At 45.3% G+C, this 18121-nt stretch overlaps 2 protein-coding genes across 2 annotated transcripts; one reads left to right on the forward strand and one right to left on the reverse strand.

Annotated features, from left to right (window-relative positions):
* Positions 1-434: 434 nt before the first annotated feature.
* gtpbp6 (GTP binding protein 6 (putative)) lies at positions 435-10201 on the reverse strand. The gene is made up of 11 exons (XM_079505750.1): positions 9744-10201; positions 8960-9216; positions 8333-8470; positions 7562-7632; positions 6985-7115; positions 6374-6444; positions 6103-6261; positions 4256-4464; positions 2837-2985; positions 2039-2191; positions 435-734 (listed from the first exon to the last, which is right to left on the reverse strand). The coding sequence occupies exons 1-11, from the start codon at positions 9857-9859 to the stop codon at positions 605-607; spliced, it is 1584 nt and encodes a 527-aa protein (XP_079361876.1). The 5' UTR covers positions 9860-10201; the 3' UTR covers positions 435-604.
* Positions 10202-11335: 1134 nt separating this feature from the next.
* On the forward strand, positions 11336-16575 carry LOC306927371 (ICOS ligand-like; the record flags this gene model as incomplete). Its single annotated transcript, XM_079507082.1, has 6 exons — positions 11336-11483; positions 11986-12027; positions 12432-12800; positions 13400-13696; positions 14534-14728; positions 15093-16575. The coding sequence occupies 6 exons, from the start codon at positions 11336-11338 to the stop codon at positions 15233-15235; spliced, it is 1194 nt and encodes a 397-aa protein (XP_079363208.1). The 3' UTR covers positions 15236-16575.
* Between the last annotated feature and the right edge of the window lie 1546 nt (positions 16576-18121).

Consider the following 18121-nt stretch of genomic DNA (forward strand, 5'->3'; position numbering starts at 1 on the left):
TATATGGAACTGTCGTGAGAGGGAGTGAGAGCCTTGGTTGCAGTGGCATATGCCCATTTCCTGTTTGGTTCATTTTCCAATAGCTTCACTGATCTGTGGCCCATTTTCCAACAAAATAACTTAAGTTCTCGAACTGGTTCCGTTCTAGATTCTTGGTGCTTTCACATGAATATTCGTGTGGCCATTTTTTGGTTCCAGTTACGAACCAACTTTAAGGGTTCTGATCTTCTGAACTAATTCATTTTCAGTGGAAACTCTCTGAACAGGTAAATATTATATATAATATATATTAAATATTTATATTAAAAAAAAAATCCAGACAAACCTTTCCACTTTTCAATATACTCTTCCGTTGCTGGACAACATATAGAGGATGAAATGCATGCTTTATTAAATAATGTTAACTAAGTCTTAGTTCACATTATTTAATAAAGAATGCATTTCATCTTAGTTAGGAAAGTAATATTAAAAAAAAACATTGTCAAAAATGAGACAGTGACACTTTATTAGCAAGACAGTCTAGCACAGGGTCCAGTGCTAACTTCAATGTATACATCGTGACATACAGGTTACATTACTGTAGCCGTGATATGTGTGTCCATTGTTATCTGTGAGGGAACAGTTTCCTGTAGCGTCCGGAGGCGGCCACACCAATGAGCACCGTGACCATGGCCCAGCCTTCTTCATCTTCAAGGATATCCACCTCCTGCACCGTAGCCTCCTTATACAGCCAACTGTACACGCACGCAAGCACGCACGCGCACATGCACACACGCACGCATGCACGGCGCACACGCACACACGCAGACACACACACACACAGTTTAACAACATATTATGTCCATAAAAGAGAGCATATGAGGACATGTGTTTTTGTGGCGTTCGCCTTTATTTTATATTTTTTTATAGAGGGACAGACAGTAGGCTGTCAGGAGATGGGGGGGTGACATGCAGTAAAGGCCGTCGGGATCGGGAGTCGAATCCGCTGCCAGACTTGGCCAGACAAATATTAAAGGTGCAGTTACAGGTCACGTTCACAGCATCATGGCATGTGTCGCATATCACTCGGTAGTACTCCATGGGTATAAGTACTCGGTACTCTAGTAACACCCTCAATTTTAGCAGAGAACATTTCCAGCCATTTTGCCTCCCTTTTGGGGCATCACAAGTTGTTGAAACCCTCTAAAAATCAGTCTGCCAAATATTAAAACAAATAGTCTGCACTCTGCACCTATAGCCCAGCTCTGAGATGGTATATGTGGTTGGCATTTAATGACCACGGTCATAAAGGCTTCCTCTAGGGTCAAAAGGTGCAGGCTATCTCTAATAAAGAGTTTACAGACACTTCTCTCGACTCTTCATCATCAACAACAACATATGATGTATTAGCTGTCAAATATGTGAAAACACATGGGTGGAATCAGACACAGAAATGTTTGTACATTCTCCCTGAGGATGTGTGGCATTTTGACCTTCGCTATGAGTTCCACTATTCTATCATGAGGTGCTATGTGCATCCCTTTGTAAGTTTGTATGCTTGGCAGCCCTTCAAGATGCAAGACAGTGTTTCAGTGACCTGTTCTGTGGTGTGTTGCAACTTCCAAACAATGGGAACACACACAGTCACGCACGCACGCACGCACGCACGCACGCACGCACGCACGCACGCACGCACGCACACACACACACACACACACACACACACACACACACACACACACACACACACACACACACACACACACACACACACACACACACACACACACACACACACACACACACACACACACACACACACACACACACACACACACACACACACACACACACACACACACACACACACACACACACACACACACACACACACACACACACACACACACAGGTCTTTTGTTGTGAGTGAACCAAAATGAGGAATAACATACATGCAACCTGCATGTTTGTATACACAATACAGTAATTGGTCTATTTAAGGATAAATCTATCAGATAGCATCAGGGTCATTTGATGATGACATCTACACAAGGCTCACCTTAACTGGGGTGTGCTGAGGTCAACTTTCAGCTCCAGAACTTGTTTTCCAGTGGCTTTGATTATTTCCTCCTCGATGGTTCTCTTCAGTTCATCGAGGCCCTGCTCTTTCAAGGCAGATATGGGCAGAACACTGGCTTCTGTAGGCTGGTAGCTAACAGGAACAACACAATATTATATACATAATAAGGCCAGTGCAGTGTTGTTTGATTTGATTTAGGTACATTTGGTGATCGGCTGGGTATGTATGTATGTCGGGGGTAAGAATGGTGATCCCCTATTGGCTGTTGATAGTGACGTAACTAAGGTACATTTCAAGGTTGGTAAATGGTGCATTTATATAGCGCCTTTATCCAAGGCGCTTTACATAGATTGTGCATTACATTCACCCATTCACACACACATTCATACACCGATTGCGGCGGAAGCCATGCAAGGTACCAACCAGCACATCGGGAGCAATTTGGGGTTCAATGTCTTGCCCAAGGACACTTCGACATGTAGACAGGAGGAGCCGGGATTCGAACCGCCGACCCATGGATCATTGGACGACCTGCTCTACCTCTTGTGGCACAGTCGGATTTAGAACAGCAGTTGTGTTAGACATTAGTTAGTAGCAGTACTTGCACGCTCTACTTGTGTGCAAGTTGGCATCTCGACAGAGTGCATTTCTAGTTTTTGTAGACGAACGCCGGACCACATTCAACCCAGAAAGAAACACATTGGCAGACGGACACACACAGCCTCACCCTTCAACCCAGAAAGAAACACATTGGCAGACGGACACACACAGCCTCACCCTTCAACCAGGTCCACTTTGTTGTGGACCTCGACCATGGAGCTTATCAGCCTGTCAGGGACCTGCAGGTTCTTCAGGACGTTCAGAACGTTGGCCTTCTGGTTGGCCGTCTCCGGGTGGCTGATGTCCCGCACGTGAATGATGAGGTCCTGAAATAAGAAGCAAGGAGAGACGCATGTTTTGAGCAGAGACAGAGGCGTAATTTCAGAAAGAAATAGGTTAACATAGCCCCTTTTCTAAAATAGGAAAAATAGTGGATCTACAAGCTCTCAATGCATCGCTTGAGCTTGTAGATCAACTATTTTCACTATTTGTTCAGTGGCAAAAAGAAGAAAATGTTTAAAAGTGTTTGCCTATAGAGCGTCGCAGTCCCGCCTCCTACCATGGACCAGGAAATGAATCCCAATGCATTTTTCCCATAGACATTTTAACAAGTATTTATTTAAAGACGGTTACACCGCGGACAAAGCCAACTCGAGTCGTGACAACTCATGACAACACAAACAATATTTTGGACCAAACAAATAATTACAAAGAAGAAAAACAACAAAGAAAGTGTTTTTTTCTTCTTTCTAATTATTTTTTCGGCCCCAAAAATTGTGTTTGTTGTCATGATTTGTCACGACTCGAGTTGGCTTTGTCCGCGGCGTAAACGTCTTTAAATAAATACTTTCTGAAATGTCTATGAGGAAAATGAACGGAGAATCATTTCCTGGTCCCTGGTAGGAGGCGGGACTGCGACGCTCTATAATGAATGACATTCCCAAAACAGGAATGTCACGTTGAAAGTGGTTAATAAATGAATGGTTGCATTGCAATACATCTAAATTATAACAGGTGTCACACGTAGATGGACAAGCATCGATTGCGAATCGATGAAGTCAGATTAATCTGCAAAAACAATTTAGAGTTGGGGACAATATACATAAAATAACTGAATGTGAGGTTAAATATGTACACTATTTCGGGATTCAAAGAACCGTAGTTACATACGTAACTTTCGTACATACGTCAAATTTCATCCCTGCTGACCACCAGAGGCTGCACGGAATATCCCTTGGAAGTGCTCATGCGGGAAGGGATATTCCGTGCTTCAAGCACCGCCTCTGGTGGTCATTCGGGATTCACTTCGTGAGCTTGTAGATCTGCTATTTTTGAAAAATGTGTGCAAATCTTGGAATATATCAATTTTTTTAAAGCGACATTTTTAACTCAAATCTTTGCTTCTGGGGGTCCATGGAAAAACATATTTTGAGAGTAGAGGGTCGGCCAGCCAAATAATGAATACGTTTTTGAAAAAGTTTGAGAACGACTGATATAGAAATATAAGTTTTTCAGAAAAATGGTTAGGATTTAGAAGGCCTCAGGTCTTCTAATTGTGTTAAAAAACTACATATATATATTTTTAAAGCCACCCACGGAATGCTTGACGTCGTCCAGGGTGGCGGAGAAGGACTCGATGAGAGTGTGGGGCAGCTGGGACAGGAAGCCGATGGTGTCCGCGTAGAGCACCGCCATGTGGCTGGGCAGCGTGCCCGCGTGCACCGTCACGTCCAGTGTGGCAAACAGCTGGTTCTTTGGCTGGAGGGCCCTGTCGCCCGTCAGCGCTTTGATCAGCGTCGTCTTCCCTGCAACGGACAACCGTAAGAGTACAAGTCAGGGCTCAAAGAACATTTGAAATATCCAGTACCGTCGCCAGGCAGTACGCGTCGCGCAGTACACGCAACACGCCGAGGGGGGGGAACAAAATGCGCCAAGCTGATCCTCATAATTATAATAATTTTCTCTGCGGCTCTGCCGCTAAATAACGAGCGCCCGTGCATGCCACCTCGAGCTGCATGCGTGCCCATATGGATCTGCCCAGAGCTGAAGCACTTCCCCGTCGGGTCTAGCAATTTTGGACTGACCTAAGTTTTCTGAAAAACCTCAAATATTTATATAGCTATATTTGAATACTAGTGTACATACTGTACAGAACCCCAAAATGGGTTCCCGTCCAGAAGGGTTAAAACACCAAAAGGGGTTCCTGCCCAGAATGGGTTATGTGTTATTTAGCAATAACATTAGGACAAATTAAAGTTATCAAACGGTGAAAGTAGCCGATAACTGAGTACTTTTTCGTGCACCCCTGCTCACCACAGTTGGTGTAGCCCATGACAGACACGCACCCCTGCTCACCACAGTTGGTGTAGCCCATGACAGACACCCCTGCTCACCACAGTTGGTGTAGCCCATGACAGACACCCCTGCTCACCACAGTTGGTGTAGCCCATGACAGACACCCCTGCTCACCACAGTTGGTGTAGCCCATGACAGACACCCCTGCTCACCACAGTTGGTGTAGCCCATGACAGACACGTACCCCTGCTCACCACAGTTGGTGTAGCCCATGACAGACACACCCCTGCTCACCACAGTTGGTGTAGCCCATGACAGACACCCCTGCTCACCACAGTTGGTGTAGCCCATGACAGACACGCACCCCTGCTCACCACAGTTGGTGTAGCCCATGACAGACACACCCCTGCTCACCACAGTTGGTGTAGCCCATGACAGACACGCACCCCTGCTCACCACAGTTGGTGTAGCCCATGACAGACACACCCCTGCTCACCACAGTTGGTGTAGCCCATGAGAGACACGCACCCCTGCTCACCACAGTTGGTGTAGCCCATGAGAGACACGCACCCCTGCTCACCACAGTTGGTGTAGCCCATGACAGACACACCCCTGCTCACCACAGTTGGTGTAGCCCATGACAGACACACCCCTGCTCACCACAGTTGGTGTAGCCCATGACAGACACCCCTGCTCACCACAGTTGGTGTAGCCCATGACAGACACGCACCCCTGCTCACCACAGTTGGTGTAGCCCATGACAGACACACCCCTGCTCACCACAGTTGGTGTAGCCCATGACAGACACGCACCCCTGCTCACCACAGTTGGTGTAGCCCATGACAGACACACCCCTGCTCACCACAGTTGGTGTAGCCCATGAGAGACACGCACCCCTGCTCACCACAGTTGGTGTAGCCCATGAGAGACACGCACCCCTGCTCACCACAGTTGGTGTAGCCCATGACAGACACACCCCTGCTCACCACAGTTGGTGTAGCCCATGACAGACACGCACCCCTGCTCACCACAGTTGGTGTAGCCCATGACAGACACACCCCTGCTCACCACAGTTGGTGTAGCCCATGACAGACACACCCCTGCTCACCACAGTTGGTGTAGCCCATGACAGACACACCCCTGCTCACCACAGTTGGTGTAGCCCATGACAGACACGACGGGGAACTCTTTGTGTCTGCGCTGCGAGCGCAGCAGATGTCTCTTCCTGCGCAGACGCTCCAGCGCAGCGCGGATCTTCAGCTCCCGCTCCTTCAGTAGTCGCTGCTGCACCTCCATCAGTGTCTCGCCTGGGGAAAATAGGAACGTTTTCAATTAAAAAAATAATCAAATCGCCGATCTACACGCCCAATCAGTTGTGGCGACTGAGAACTTTAAGCCATGTTAACTGCGGAGAATTACCTGAGCCTCCGATGTACCTCGTGCCTCCCCCCTGCTGGTCCAAGTCTGCAAGTTCGTTTCTGAGTCGCGATCTACCAGAAAACACACATTAATTGCCGTCGCTACGTATACGTGCAATACGCATTAGGGCAACATGCCGACCCTCATAATAACAATTTTCTCCTCGGCTCTGCCGTGTAATAACGAGCGACCGTGTGTGCGTCCTCACAAACGGCGAAAATAGCCTATCTGAATGAGGTAACACAGCGCTCTCGTCGGGAGGGGGGGGCAGCACAAATTTCCTACGAGTAGGGAAACCAAATGGTCAGCTATACGTCCCTTTACTGTGAACATAGCTGATCTACACTATCATATGACAAAGTATAAAATTGTGCATTATATATATTAAAAAAAAGCGAGATTCCTAAACAATTAACACAATAGGTAAAATTATGTTTTAGTAATATTGTCCCTTGCTGGAACAAGGACATTGTAACATTGCTAACAGCACGTCAGTGACATGTTGTTGTAGATCTGCTATTTCTGCTATTTTTTAAGATAATGGCGATTATCTAAAATAATTGCGATTAGGCGATTATGTAATCATTGTGACAGGCCTAATAGTAGGTTACCTGAGCAGGGGGATCTCGGCCAGAGAGATCTGTAACTTGGCCTCCTTGGTCCGGGCGTTGCAGCGGAATATGTGCAGAACCACAGAGTACCTGTCAAACACCTTCACACCCCACGCCTCCTCAAAGTCCTTCTGCACACACACACACACACACCACACACCACACACCACACACACACACACACACACACACACACACACACACACAGAAATGTTCTACAGATTCAAGTACACAGTTCTTCCTTACTTGGTTAACTTTATTTTCAAATATGATGCTTTGTATGGTCCTGTTAATATTAACCTTGCAGCAACATTTTTAAAAGGTTATTTTCCTGGGGATTTGACCTTATCCCCAAATTCAATTTCCAGATGTTCCAGCATGTTCCAGGAGTCACTCAATGTAGACCCTTTGAGTCTAATACCGGAGACTCCGCCGGTCATCAAATGATTGGCTCAGGCATGCGACAAAAACAATACAAATCTCCATGAAGTCAAGGCTTCATGGGGTGTGTAGTTGACAGAAAATAAGGCCACCCACAAGTTTTGGGTGAATTGTTCATTTAAGCCAGTAAGCTCACCTCGGACGAGGGCGACAGGCGCTCCACGTTGACGAACACAGCCGTGATCCCGGCGGTTTGTCTGATTTTCTCTGGAAGACAGAATAGCAGATCTACAAGCTCACATAACACATCACAAACCTAACCCACAACACTGAACGCATGTAGATCAGCTATTTTATGTATTTTTGAATTAGGGCATTAGTGGATGTTTTTTGAGGGGCGCTAGCACCTCCTATGTCTAGCTTTTAGTGTGTGTGTGTGTGTGTACATGATAAGAGCGCCCCTCACTTCACACGGGTGTGATTTTTTCTCTCAGAATGACTTTTATTCCCAGACTGGCCCTGTCAAACTTACACAATATAAACCAGTGGTCCGGGGAGGGACCACCGGTGGTCCTTGAGAGGGCGTTCCAGGTGTTTATAGATTATAGATCTTTAACTCTTGAGTGTAAAGAAGTGTGTGCATGTATTTTACACTCTCAAGAGTTACATTATTGTTAAGCATTACTTAATTTACAAGAAGTCTACACAATTAGAGAATGTAGAAGAATTGTTATTTTGATCAATGTTTTCCTGTTATCTCTCTTATGGTACCAACATCAATACAGCATGGAATTGTGGACAAAATCTAATCCAACGACAACAAAATATTCAAAGTCTTGGTTCTGCGAGGCTAAATGTCATCAAATGGTGGACCGTGGCTCAAATGCTGAATAAATAATGGAACGATATGAAAAGGGTTGAAAACCACTGACAAAAGAGACGATGGAGAGAGGGAGTATAGAGAGACCTGTGAGTGTCTGGAAGTTGCCCTTTCCAAAGATCCGCTTCTTCTCTGGTGTCTTGGTGGAGAGGATGATCTTGCCCACCACACTCCAGTTCTCCAGGGTGTTCACCAGACCCTCTGCCTCCGCCACCATCAGCTCCGCTGAAAAACACAAGCGGGACATGCGTTTTTTTTCTTTTGCTGCAAAAATGTCAAAAGAGCACAGTACGTCTCCAACTGGCCTGTCTCACCTCATTAAAATTAAAGTGTGTGTGTGTGTGTGTGCGCATATCGACAAACAAGAGATCAGACAAAGAAAATTGTGACAGAGATTATATATAAACTACCAGACTTTATTCATCAAGCTGGTGTCATAACATGGCTGTCATTGACGTCAATGCATTCCTTTGAACTTCTGCCGCGTTTATATAATCCTTTGGTTTGATTGAATCTGCAGCAGATTTGAATTGCAAACACATGCGAGTGAAAGTGTCATAGTGTTCGTGCAGTCCCTGGACCTCACTTTGAGGTCCTAGATCATTTTTAAATTACTATTGGATCGCTACTCGGCATCTACCGATGCGCAAGTTATGCTTATCGGAATCGGGATAGTAATTGGGAAGGAAATAAACTAGCTAGATCGCTGCTCACCTGTGGTCAGGTGCTGCTTCCCGACGCCCCACTTGACGTCAGGGTGGACTATGAAGATGCGGTGCTGACCGTCACCCAGAGGGTCCTGCCGGAGGAAGAGCTTGTCCACCTCACTGTCGTCCATGTCCTCCAGATCTTCATCCTCCTCCTCCCCCTCATCCTCACCACCCCTCCACCCTCTACCAGTACCAGAACTCAGCTTGCAGCCAGAGAACGTCACATGTCTGCAGGCCGTGGGGAGCCACACACTCTGCAGCCTGGTAGTGGGAACATGGTACAAGTAAAAAGAATCTTGTATTACTTAACGCACTTATTGTATATTGTAACACCCCCCCCCCCCCCCCCCCCCCCCCCCACCCAAACAAGACAATACAATACACTTATCAACCTTTAATACTATAGGCCTTTGAGGGGCACTAGCCACTCCTATGTCCAGCTTTGAGGGTCTGTGTAAACACAAACATTGAAGACAAAAGTCAAATTTCAGTGTGAACTGACAATGAAGTACTATATCATATTCATATATCATATCAAAGTGGACGCAAACAAAATGTGATGATATATGATGATATATGAAGAGCGCCCCTCACTTCACACGGGTGTGATTTTCTCATAATGTCCAATCAATTACGTTTTTTGAGGGGCGCTAGCCTCTCCTATGCCCAGTATAAAAATGGAAATAGTGAAGTAAAGAAAAAGTATGTACTTTAGTATAGCTTCCAGCAGTGTGACAGCTGCATGCTGAACAGTCCTGCATTTATTAAATATTGTAATACTTATTTACCTTCCAGCACTGTGAGTGACAGCTGCATGTTGAGCTGCAGTCCTGCACAGTGACCTCTGAACTGGCTTCAATACACAGATGTTCTGCAAAAAACGTCTGATCACGTGACCTCTCATCGTCACAACTGACACGCATGTTTATTAATAGTTAATTATTCATTTAAAAAAAACGAACAAACGTACTATAAACAAGTAAATACTATAAGGACATGGTTCCCTGGGTTTAGGACCCGCATCTACCCTCAAGGGCAACAACCACACTTTATTTAGGGTCGGTTGAATGCTTATCGTCACGGTGATGATGATGCCAGTCGTCGTCCATATCCATATATGGAGTTTCTACACATTGACCTGATGTCAGCACTTAGATGTCTCTGTCATGGAACTCTAGTGAGACGTGAGTGAGAGCCTTCGTTACGTGCACTTTATATCTGCTCACAGGCTCACAGTCACAGTGGATTGTTGTTGACAGTCCAAAAACACATGCTGCCCTTTTTGTTTTTCGTCGCACGACAGTGTCGCGCAGCGAACACATGACAGATCTACAAGCCCACAACGCGTCGCATCCGCGACGCGTTGTGGGCTTGTAGATCTGCCATGTTCTTCTTCTTTCCTGTCTTGATCTTATTTGAGCAGCGTCTTGTGCTTTTGCCGCTGCCACCTGGTGGACGAATGGAGTATTAACAACAGCTTCAAGGATACATGTCTCAAAGTTGTCTTTTTCCAGGAAAGAGAAATGATGATGACCAGTGGTGGACACAGTGGACACTAGTGTAGTCAACCTCAAAGTATAGCAGAGCTCCTGGTCAAATATTACTCAACTACATGAGTCTACTAGCTGCCGAAATTTGCTCAGTAAGAATTGGACTTGAGTTAAAGTACAGGCCTACTTTCTTAAGAGCTACTAAAACCTCATCTTCTGCATTTTGGTTTGTAATGTTGTTTATTTCTATGTATTTGTTATTTCTATGTAGGCTATCGTTTTTGCTGCCATGTTTGTAACGTATTTTTATTGTTACTATTTGAATGTGATGTTCTTGTTTTATTTGTTTACCTTGTATGCGTTTTGAAAGGTGCTTTATATATGTACCTTACCTTAATTACCTTAATACCTTGTAGGCCTATACAGTAGCCTAAATAGACCAAGTATTTGTTTACAAACATTGAGACTGGACAGACACAGGTGTCTGTAATCAATTCCCAACATTTCCCCAAATGTTTTGGGGACAACTGCTATTATTGTTTTTTGTTTACACAAAACAGAAACCAAGCATACTGTAGGCCTACTATGCAGTTTTTGGGGAATGGGCCCATACAGTTCTTCCAATAATAGCCCATGTTCTCTGAAGACTGGGACACTAGAGTTTGCCAAACTTTTTCAGCTTTTTTAAATGGTGAAAATAGCCATATCTACAAGCTCAGCTCACAATGCATTGCATTGTGTTGTGAGCTGTTTTAATTTAAATTCATGGATTTTGTTTGTGTGCATGTGAATCATTTTTAATTTCCGATTATCAACTTTTTATCTTTTTTCTGAAAATCTTTTGATAGAATAACATTTTTTTGTAACAAATTAAACGATTAACGATTCAAATGTTTTGCTCACAACCCCTAAAATGGGGTCCCGACCTTAAGGTCTGTTTGGGGAAACACTTCACTAATGACTTAATTTGGCCCTACCCTGTTTGCAAAACACCTCCCCCTCCCTCTGTCCATGTAGGGCTGAAAAGCTGTCCAACAGGTAAGATCAGCTAGCTTTAACTTGGCCTACTACAGCCTACAGAGGAGGATTCTAAAGTGGGAAATTGTGTAGTGTCGTTGTAGTTTTCTTCTGCAGGCTCTACTTCCACGAAGTTCCAGGTTATTTTGACCTTGTTTGGGACAACAGTGCCAAACAAAGGCAGGAACCTGCATCCCAAAACATGCTGGAACCTGAATGACAGTAACATACCTCCTGGGTGTTGATGTCAGTCAGTCGTGGGTGTGTGGGTGTAACGTTAGTCAGAGTCGAGAAATGTAAGATTGGATTTTATGCAGTTTGTCGTCTGAGGAGGCAGACAGCTGAGACAGGCCATGGATAGGGAGGGATAAGGAGGCATGGGAATCATTGAAAGAAATATGGAAATAATGTCAGTCGTTTGAGAAGAAATGGATCTGTAAATGTGTTTCTGAATTAAGGACTACTACTTTATCTCATGCATGCGCAAACCTGCCCTCTGCGATGCCTTCCTTGTGGCATTTAGGACTGCTGCTCTCCTTTCTCTATGATGACAGCGTGTGTTTGGGTAAGAGGACTCCTTACAGCTTTGTCAATATAATGGACAAATTATGAACCCGGTTGGATGTCATGTGGTTTAGCTATTTTTGTTCCATGAGTCTACTCTAGATACATATGGCTTCACTGTTTAAAGGGCTTCGTATATACGTTGTCGTTGGTAATAGCCGATCTACAAGCTCACAATCCATTGCGCTGCAATGCATTGCAAGCTTGTAGATCAGATTGTGAACTTGTAGATCAGCTATTAACTATTTTCGTAAATGTGTTTACGATCATTTGACTAATCGAAAAGTAGTCGATTGAATAATCACTAAGAAAATTAACTATGTTAGAAATTAAACAGTCTTTGAAAATAATTGACGGGAAAGTGTGTGTGAATATAAATCCGCTCTATCTTTCTGCTATTTTCAGATACTTGTGTCCTCGGCATCGTCGGACATCCGGTTGCGTTGCCTTGCGTTTCGGACGGCCTTCGCCCGGACTCTGGGCACAATAACGTCTCCGCTGGGAACGTCTCCGTTGAATGGAGGACGGAGGACGAGGTGGTGTTCAGGTGGGTGTGGGAGGAGGACGCTGCTTCACACACGGGGACGTGGAGCGTGCTGGACGACACCAACACCACCAGAGTGTCCACGGATGCTCCGACCACGGGGAACTTCACTCTGGAGCTGTCCTCCGTCCCCGACCCCAAGGAGACCCGGACCAATTACAGCCTGTTTGTCCTTGTCTCTGGAGAGGAGCAGCGTCCCGCGCTGTGCAACGTGTGCCTCGTGACAGCAGGTCAGTGACCAGTTAGATGGAAGATTGGTACCCAGGCCCGCTTGGTGCTCCAGGAACCTGCAGTGTGTTGTGTCCCACAGTCCCAGTGGTTCTGTATGCGTTAGGGCCACATACCCCCATAACTGAGTGTACAGATTGAACCATCATTTTTGCCCGCAAAGGCCCATTTGGTTTATTTATACACTCTCTTCAATCCCCCTAAAACAAGGGTTCCCAAACCTTCCAGGCCACATCCCCCCAAAATGATCATATATTTGAACTAGGGACCCACCCCACCACCCTGACAAGCACGTGGAATTGTAGGCATTACATTTGGTTTGACTTGGTTCCACAGAATCAGATAAATATTGTGAAAATAGCCAAACTACAAGCTCACAACACCTCGCAGTGTGAGGCGTTGTGAGCTTGTAGATTGGCTATTTTGTCTCCGTTTGCCTCTTTCTTACGGAATATTGACAATTTGGCCAATTTGTTTTTAAAAATGATTGTGTTTGACGATCGACTTTTTTTATTAGCTCAAATAATTGCAATTAGACAATTATGCAATAATTGTGACAGGTCTATGTATAATAATGTGTATTCTGTTCCCACCTCTCCAGCGAGCTTCAGCTCTCCTCTACTCCAGCGAGAGGAGCCGGAGGAGGGGACGGGAGAGGAGACCCACTTCTTGTGCCAGTCCAGCGGGGGCTTCCCAGCGCCCTCCGTCCAGTGGCTCATCAACGACACCCAGGAGCCCCCCGAGGGCTCCGTCATCAGCACCCACAAGACCCCGCTGCGCCCGGGCTCCCCTCTCTACAACGTCACCAGCCGCCTGGCGGTCACCGTGTCGCCCGACACCAGGGTGTCCTGCGTCATCCACAACCTGTCCATGAACCAGACGCTAACGTCCACCAGCGGTGAGTGCAGAAGAGTCAATAGGGGGTGGCAATAGGTTACCATAATGGGACGCCCGCTGGCCAAGTGGTCCAGGCGCATGCCACATATAGGCTTTGGCCTGACAGCACGTTGCATGTTCGAGTCCCGTTCATGACGACCTTTGCTGCATGTCTCTCCCCTTCTCCCTCTCCCTCTTTCCTGTCCATCTTCATTTGATAATAATGAATGAATGATAATAATAATGGCAGAAAAGCCAAAAACAAATCTTTAAAAAAAAAAAAAAGTTACCATATAGCTAAAATAGTGGATCTACAAGCTATCAGCGTGTTACTTGGCGAACAACTATTTTCACTAAGCTTGTTTGGGGGCAAAAAGTTTGTTTGGGGGCAAAAAGAGCAATGAAGATGTGCGTCCATAATGACATTCCCGGATGCCACGTTGAAAGTGGTTAATTCATTAATGGTTGCATTAAACAATAAAAGGCTTAAGTAAATTTTAACAGGTGTCACATAGATGACATAGATGCATGGACGGGCATCGATTGTGATGAAGATCAGGTTAATCTACAAAAACAGTCTGGGACAATACGCATAAAATAACAGAATTTAAGGCTATGAACACAAGGGGGTGTGGCACTGGCAACTGCCATCCCCTGATGGCCCAAATGACACCTGGGTGAGTGACGGCTGTTCACATGATGATGACCTTTCACAGAGTGTGACGATTGTTACAAAACACACTAACCACTTCAGCCCTATATGTATATTTTGGCCAATTCTTTATTCTGGACTTATACTTGTAACAGAGTAGTTCCACAATGCAGTATTGATACTTTTACTACTTTACCACCTCTGCAGATGGCGACCAGGTGAGGCACGTGCCGAGCCGTGCGGCGGAGGCCATGTGGATGTTCAGCCTGGGTCTGTGTGTGGCGGTGGGAGCCATGGTGCTGGCCGCTATCGCATACCAGGTCCATCTGGACCGCAACAACTACAAACACTACCCAACATGCAAAGGTAGAAATCACTACAAAACCTACGCAACATGCAAAGGTATAGCCATATTGGAATTATATGATATTTCATATTAAAGCCCGCAAGCTGGAACTTATTTGAATGCATGCTGCGACGCGTTATTTTAACCGTTATTTTGCGTTTACTAAAGAGCTGGAGAGACTGTGGCAATGATTACTATCACGATATAGAGCATTAACCTTTTAACTAAAAAAACTATCTAACTATCTAAATATCACACCATCTTTGATATTGTCAACAAAGCCACTAGCCATTTAGTTTGTTCAGTACGTCATCACATGCCACATAAACACCATGAAGTTATGAACTACTGCTGTACTGTATATGAATTATTGTGATCTACGATAGTAAGTAATATTTACTTTTTCCATGTGCCATCTAGCGGACTATCACCTAGGGGACGACTGTGACCGGGCGGACAAGATGCGTCGCCCTCTAGGGGACAAGCGTGAACACCAGGACAAGGAGCGTCGTGTGACGATAGACCTGGAGCAAGTGGACTCTCTGATTGAGACCGACGTGTAGATGTACAGACACTGAACTAGAAAACATTACCACAGGTGGAAGTGGCGGCGCTCCACAATAAGAGAATGCAAGACAAAGTAACCGGAAGGCTCGCCCCAAAACACACTCGCTACGATTTATTTTCGTGGACCACTTACCGCCAGCTGTTCTTGTACCGAGGTTATGACATGTTTAGGAATAAGTTCATGTTTAGGCATAGTTTTACTGACGTTAAGATTAGGAATAAGTTTCTGTTTAGGCATAGTTTTACTGAGGTTACGTTTAGGAATAAGGTTAGGTTCAGGCATAGTTTAACTGAGGTTACGTTTAGGAATAAGGTTAGGTTCAGGCATAGTTTTACTGAGGTTACGTTTAGGAATAAGGTTAGGTTCAGGCATAGTTTTACTGAGTTTACGTTTAGGAATAAGGTTAGGTTCAGGCATAGTTTAACTGAGGTTACGTTTAGGAATAAGGTTAGGTTCAGGCATAGTTTTACTGAGGTTACGTTTAGGAATAAGGTTACTGTAGGTTTAGTTTAGGCATAGTTTTGCTGAGGTAATAAGGTTAAGTTTAGGCATTGGTCTTGCATTCTCTTGTTTAGGAGTGCCGCCACTTCCGCCTTAGTGTTCTAACGTTTTCTAACTGAACTAGTGGTTCCTGTGGCCGAGCACCCACTGTGGCCGTCTGGCTGAGCACCCACTGTGGCCGTCTGGCTGAGCACCCACTGTAGCCGAGCACCCACTGTGGCCCATATATATATAAATATATTTAATATATATTTAAAAAAGGTTGCCTCATTGGCCGCTGCAGTTCGTCGTTGGAGCCATGTGTGTCGACGGGAGGGCGGAACAATTTTACATTCTGGGGCGGAAGTGTGCCGGCCCGGAAGTGTGGAAGGCACGCTACGCCACTCAAGTGACTACTGGCCAATCACAGCCCATCTTTTCTGGGACTTGTCAGACAAGCAACTGCCATAACTTCCAACTGAACAGGTTTGTTTTTTTCTTACCTTGAGATAATGTAACACAGGTGATTCTCATTCTTTTTCATTTCAAGGGTTCCAGTTTGAGGCCACAGACCCCCGATTTCTTATTTATTTTCTCTCTGGGACCCTACTCTGCACTGTAAAACCAAATGGACCCTTACAGGTCTGTAACTCTGAGTGTACAAATGGAACCAAATGAAAACTTACAGGTCTGTAACTCTGAGTGTACAAATGGAACCAAATGAACACTTACAGGTCTGTAACTCAGAGTGTACAAATGCAATGATTTTTTCATTCAACCATGTAAAATACTATTCTGTCTAACTGTCGTCATATCCTTTCAGTCGTTCACAGTCATATAAATCATCTCTCCGCCTTCACGTCTGTGTGTGTGTGTGCATGTACGGTATACTGGTTATGCAACTACCGTATGTCACAGGCAGCAGGGTGTGTCTATTGTTGCTGACTAGTAGCTTTTTTTCGACTACGAAGCTTAACCCACAACCTTCCATAACCTGAAATGTTTGAGGACACGTTTTGTGATGTTTTTTTTGTTGTGTACGTTTCCATTATAACTAGAAAGTATGTAATTAAAAACATGTTTTTTTTTTAAATACAAAAATAGAACTACAAGCTTGAGATGCAACGCGATTTTCTTTTCTATTATAAAAAGAAAATTAAATGCTGATAGTACAAGTTGGGCTCCCAGGCCAGAACTCATCATTAGTACCTCTTGGGCCCTGCTCAGGAGGGGCTCAGGACCCTCCTGAGCAAGGCCCAAGGTTAGGTTGTGAGAACCTTATTTGAAACCGAGCCATAGAGTATGGAAACGAATACAAATATGTTAAATATGCGGCACGACATGCTTCACTTAGTTTTTGCAGTAGAAAAGAGCCATAAGGCGCCGTGTGTCTCCACGCAATACAATTCATGAACAGCCTTTAAAAGGTGCTCTTTGAAGAAGGTCATCATCATGGCAGCCTCGTAAAACGAGGATCCGTTCTCCTCAGCCATTCACTTCTCCTTCTGGACTAGCTGACCTAGCTGGACTCTCCGTCTGTGTGCCTGCTGGTGACTGTGGAGTCCAAGGTGTCAGTGGAAGAGCCGGGGGCAGTCTGGGCACGGAAGTGTTGGAGGTGGGCGGGGTAGCATAAGACGTTGATGTCTTTGCTGGCGCTTCTTCTCTGCTGCTTGTGCTCGGTCGGTCTCAAGTCTCTGAGCACCACTGGCAATTGTGCCACGCCAGGCTGGGCGATCCGCTGCCAGGGCCTCCCAGCTGTCCACAGGGATCCTGGTCTTTTTGAGTAGCTGTTTAAACTGGTCTTTCAGCCGTCTCTTGGGTCCCCCTACCGTCTCTTGGGTCCCCCCTACCTGCTACAGCGCTCTGTGCATGTCTGACAACACGGTTATTTATGAGCCGACATTAACCGTTGTTTTCAGCTAGGCCAGTGGTTCTCAAAGTGCCCCCACTTTACGGGTCTGTAGCTCAGTGTACAAATGGAACGAAATGGATTACGGGTCCATTTGGTTCCATTTGTACACTCTCAAGACTTAGGGTTTTTATCATGTAGAGTGGAGCCCGCAGACCACGGGATGCTTGAGCACAGCAACAGCTGACGGGTTTGAACGCTGCAGGCGTCAATAAACGCTCCTAACGAGCATCCTGGACTGTTGGGTGGAAACTTCCAAAACTGTTACTTTTCAGGAGATCTACAAGCTCAAGAGTTTCGAGCTTGTGGATCTGCTATTTTTTATGCTTTTGTGTCACGCTGAAGTATGATCAAGTCGTTAATTTATGAAAAAACATTGGGATAGCCAAAGTGCTCCAACACATAAATTTTTTTGTGGACACAGCTTCTAAAGCCTCATTTATACTGTATATGTTGTTCCCCGGCGCTGCACGCCGAAAACATCAGATCTAC

The sequence above is a fragment of the Electrona antarctica genome (genome assembly GCF_951216825.1).
Source record: "Electrona antarctica genome assembly, chromosome: 7".
Lineage (NCBI taxonomy): Eukaryota > Metazoa > Chordata > Actinopteri > Myctophiformes > Myctophidae > Electrona > Electrona antarctica.

Excerpts from the sequence above, each read along its gene's own strand:
- gtpbp6 (XM_079505750.1), bottom strand. The coding sequence starts at position 9,859 with ATGAGAGGTCACGTGATCAGACGTTTTTTGCAGAACATCTGTGTATTG. Across the intron at positions 6,445-6,984 it reads GCCGAGATCCCCCTGCTCAG|ATCGCGACTCAGAAACGAAC; the intron begins GTAACCTACTAT and ends GTTTTCTGGTAG. Across the intron at positions 735-2,038 it reads CTCAGCACACCCCAGTTAAG|TTGGCTGTATAAGGAGGCTA; the intron begins GTGAGCCTTGTG and ends GTGCGTGTACAG.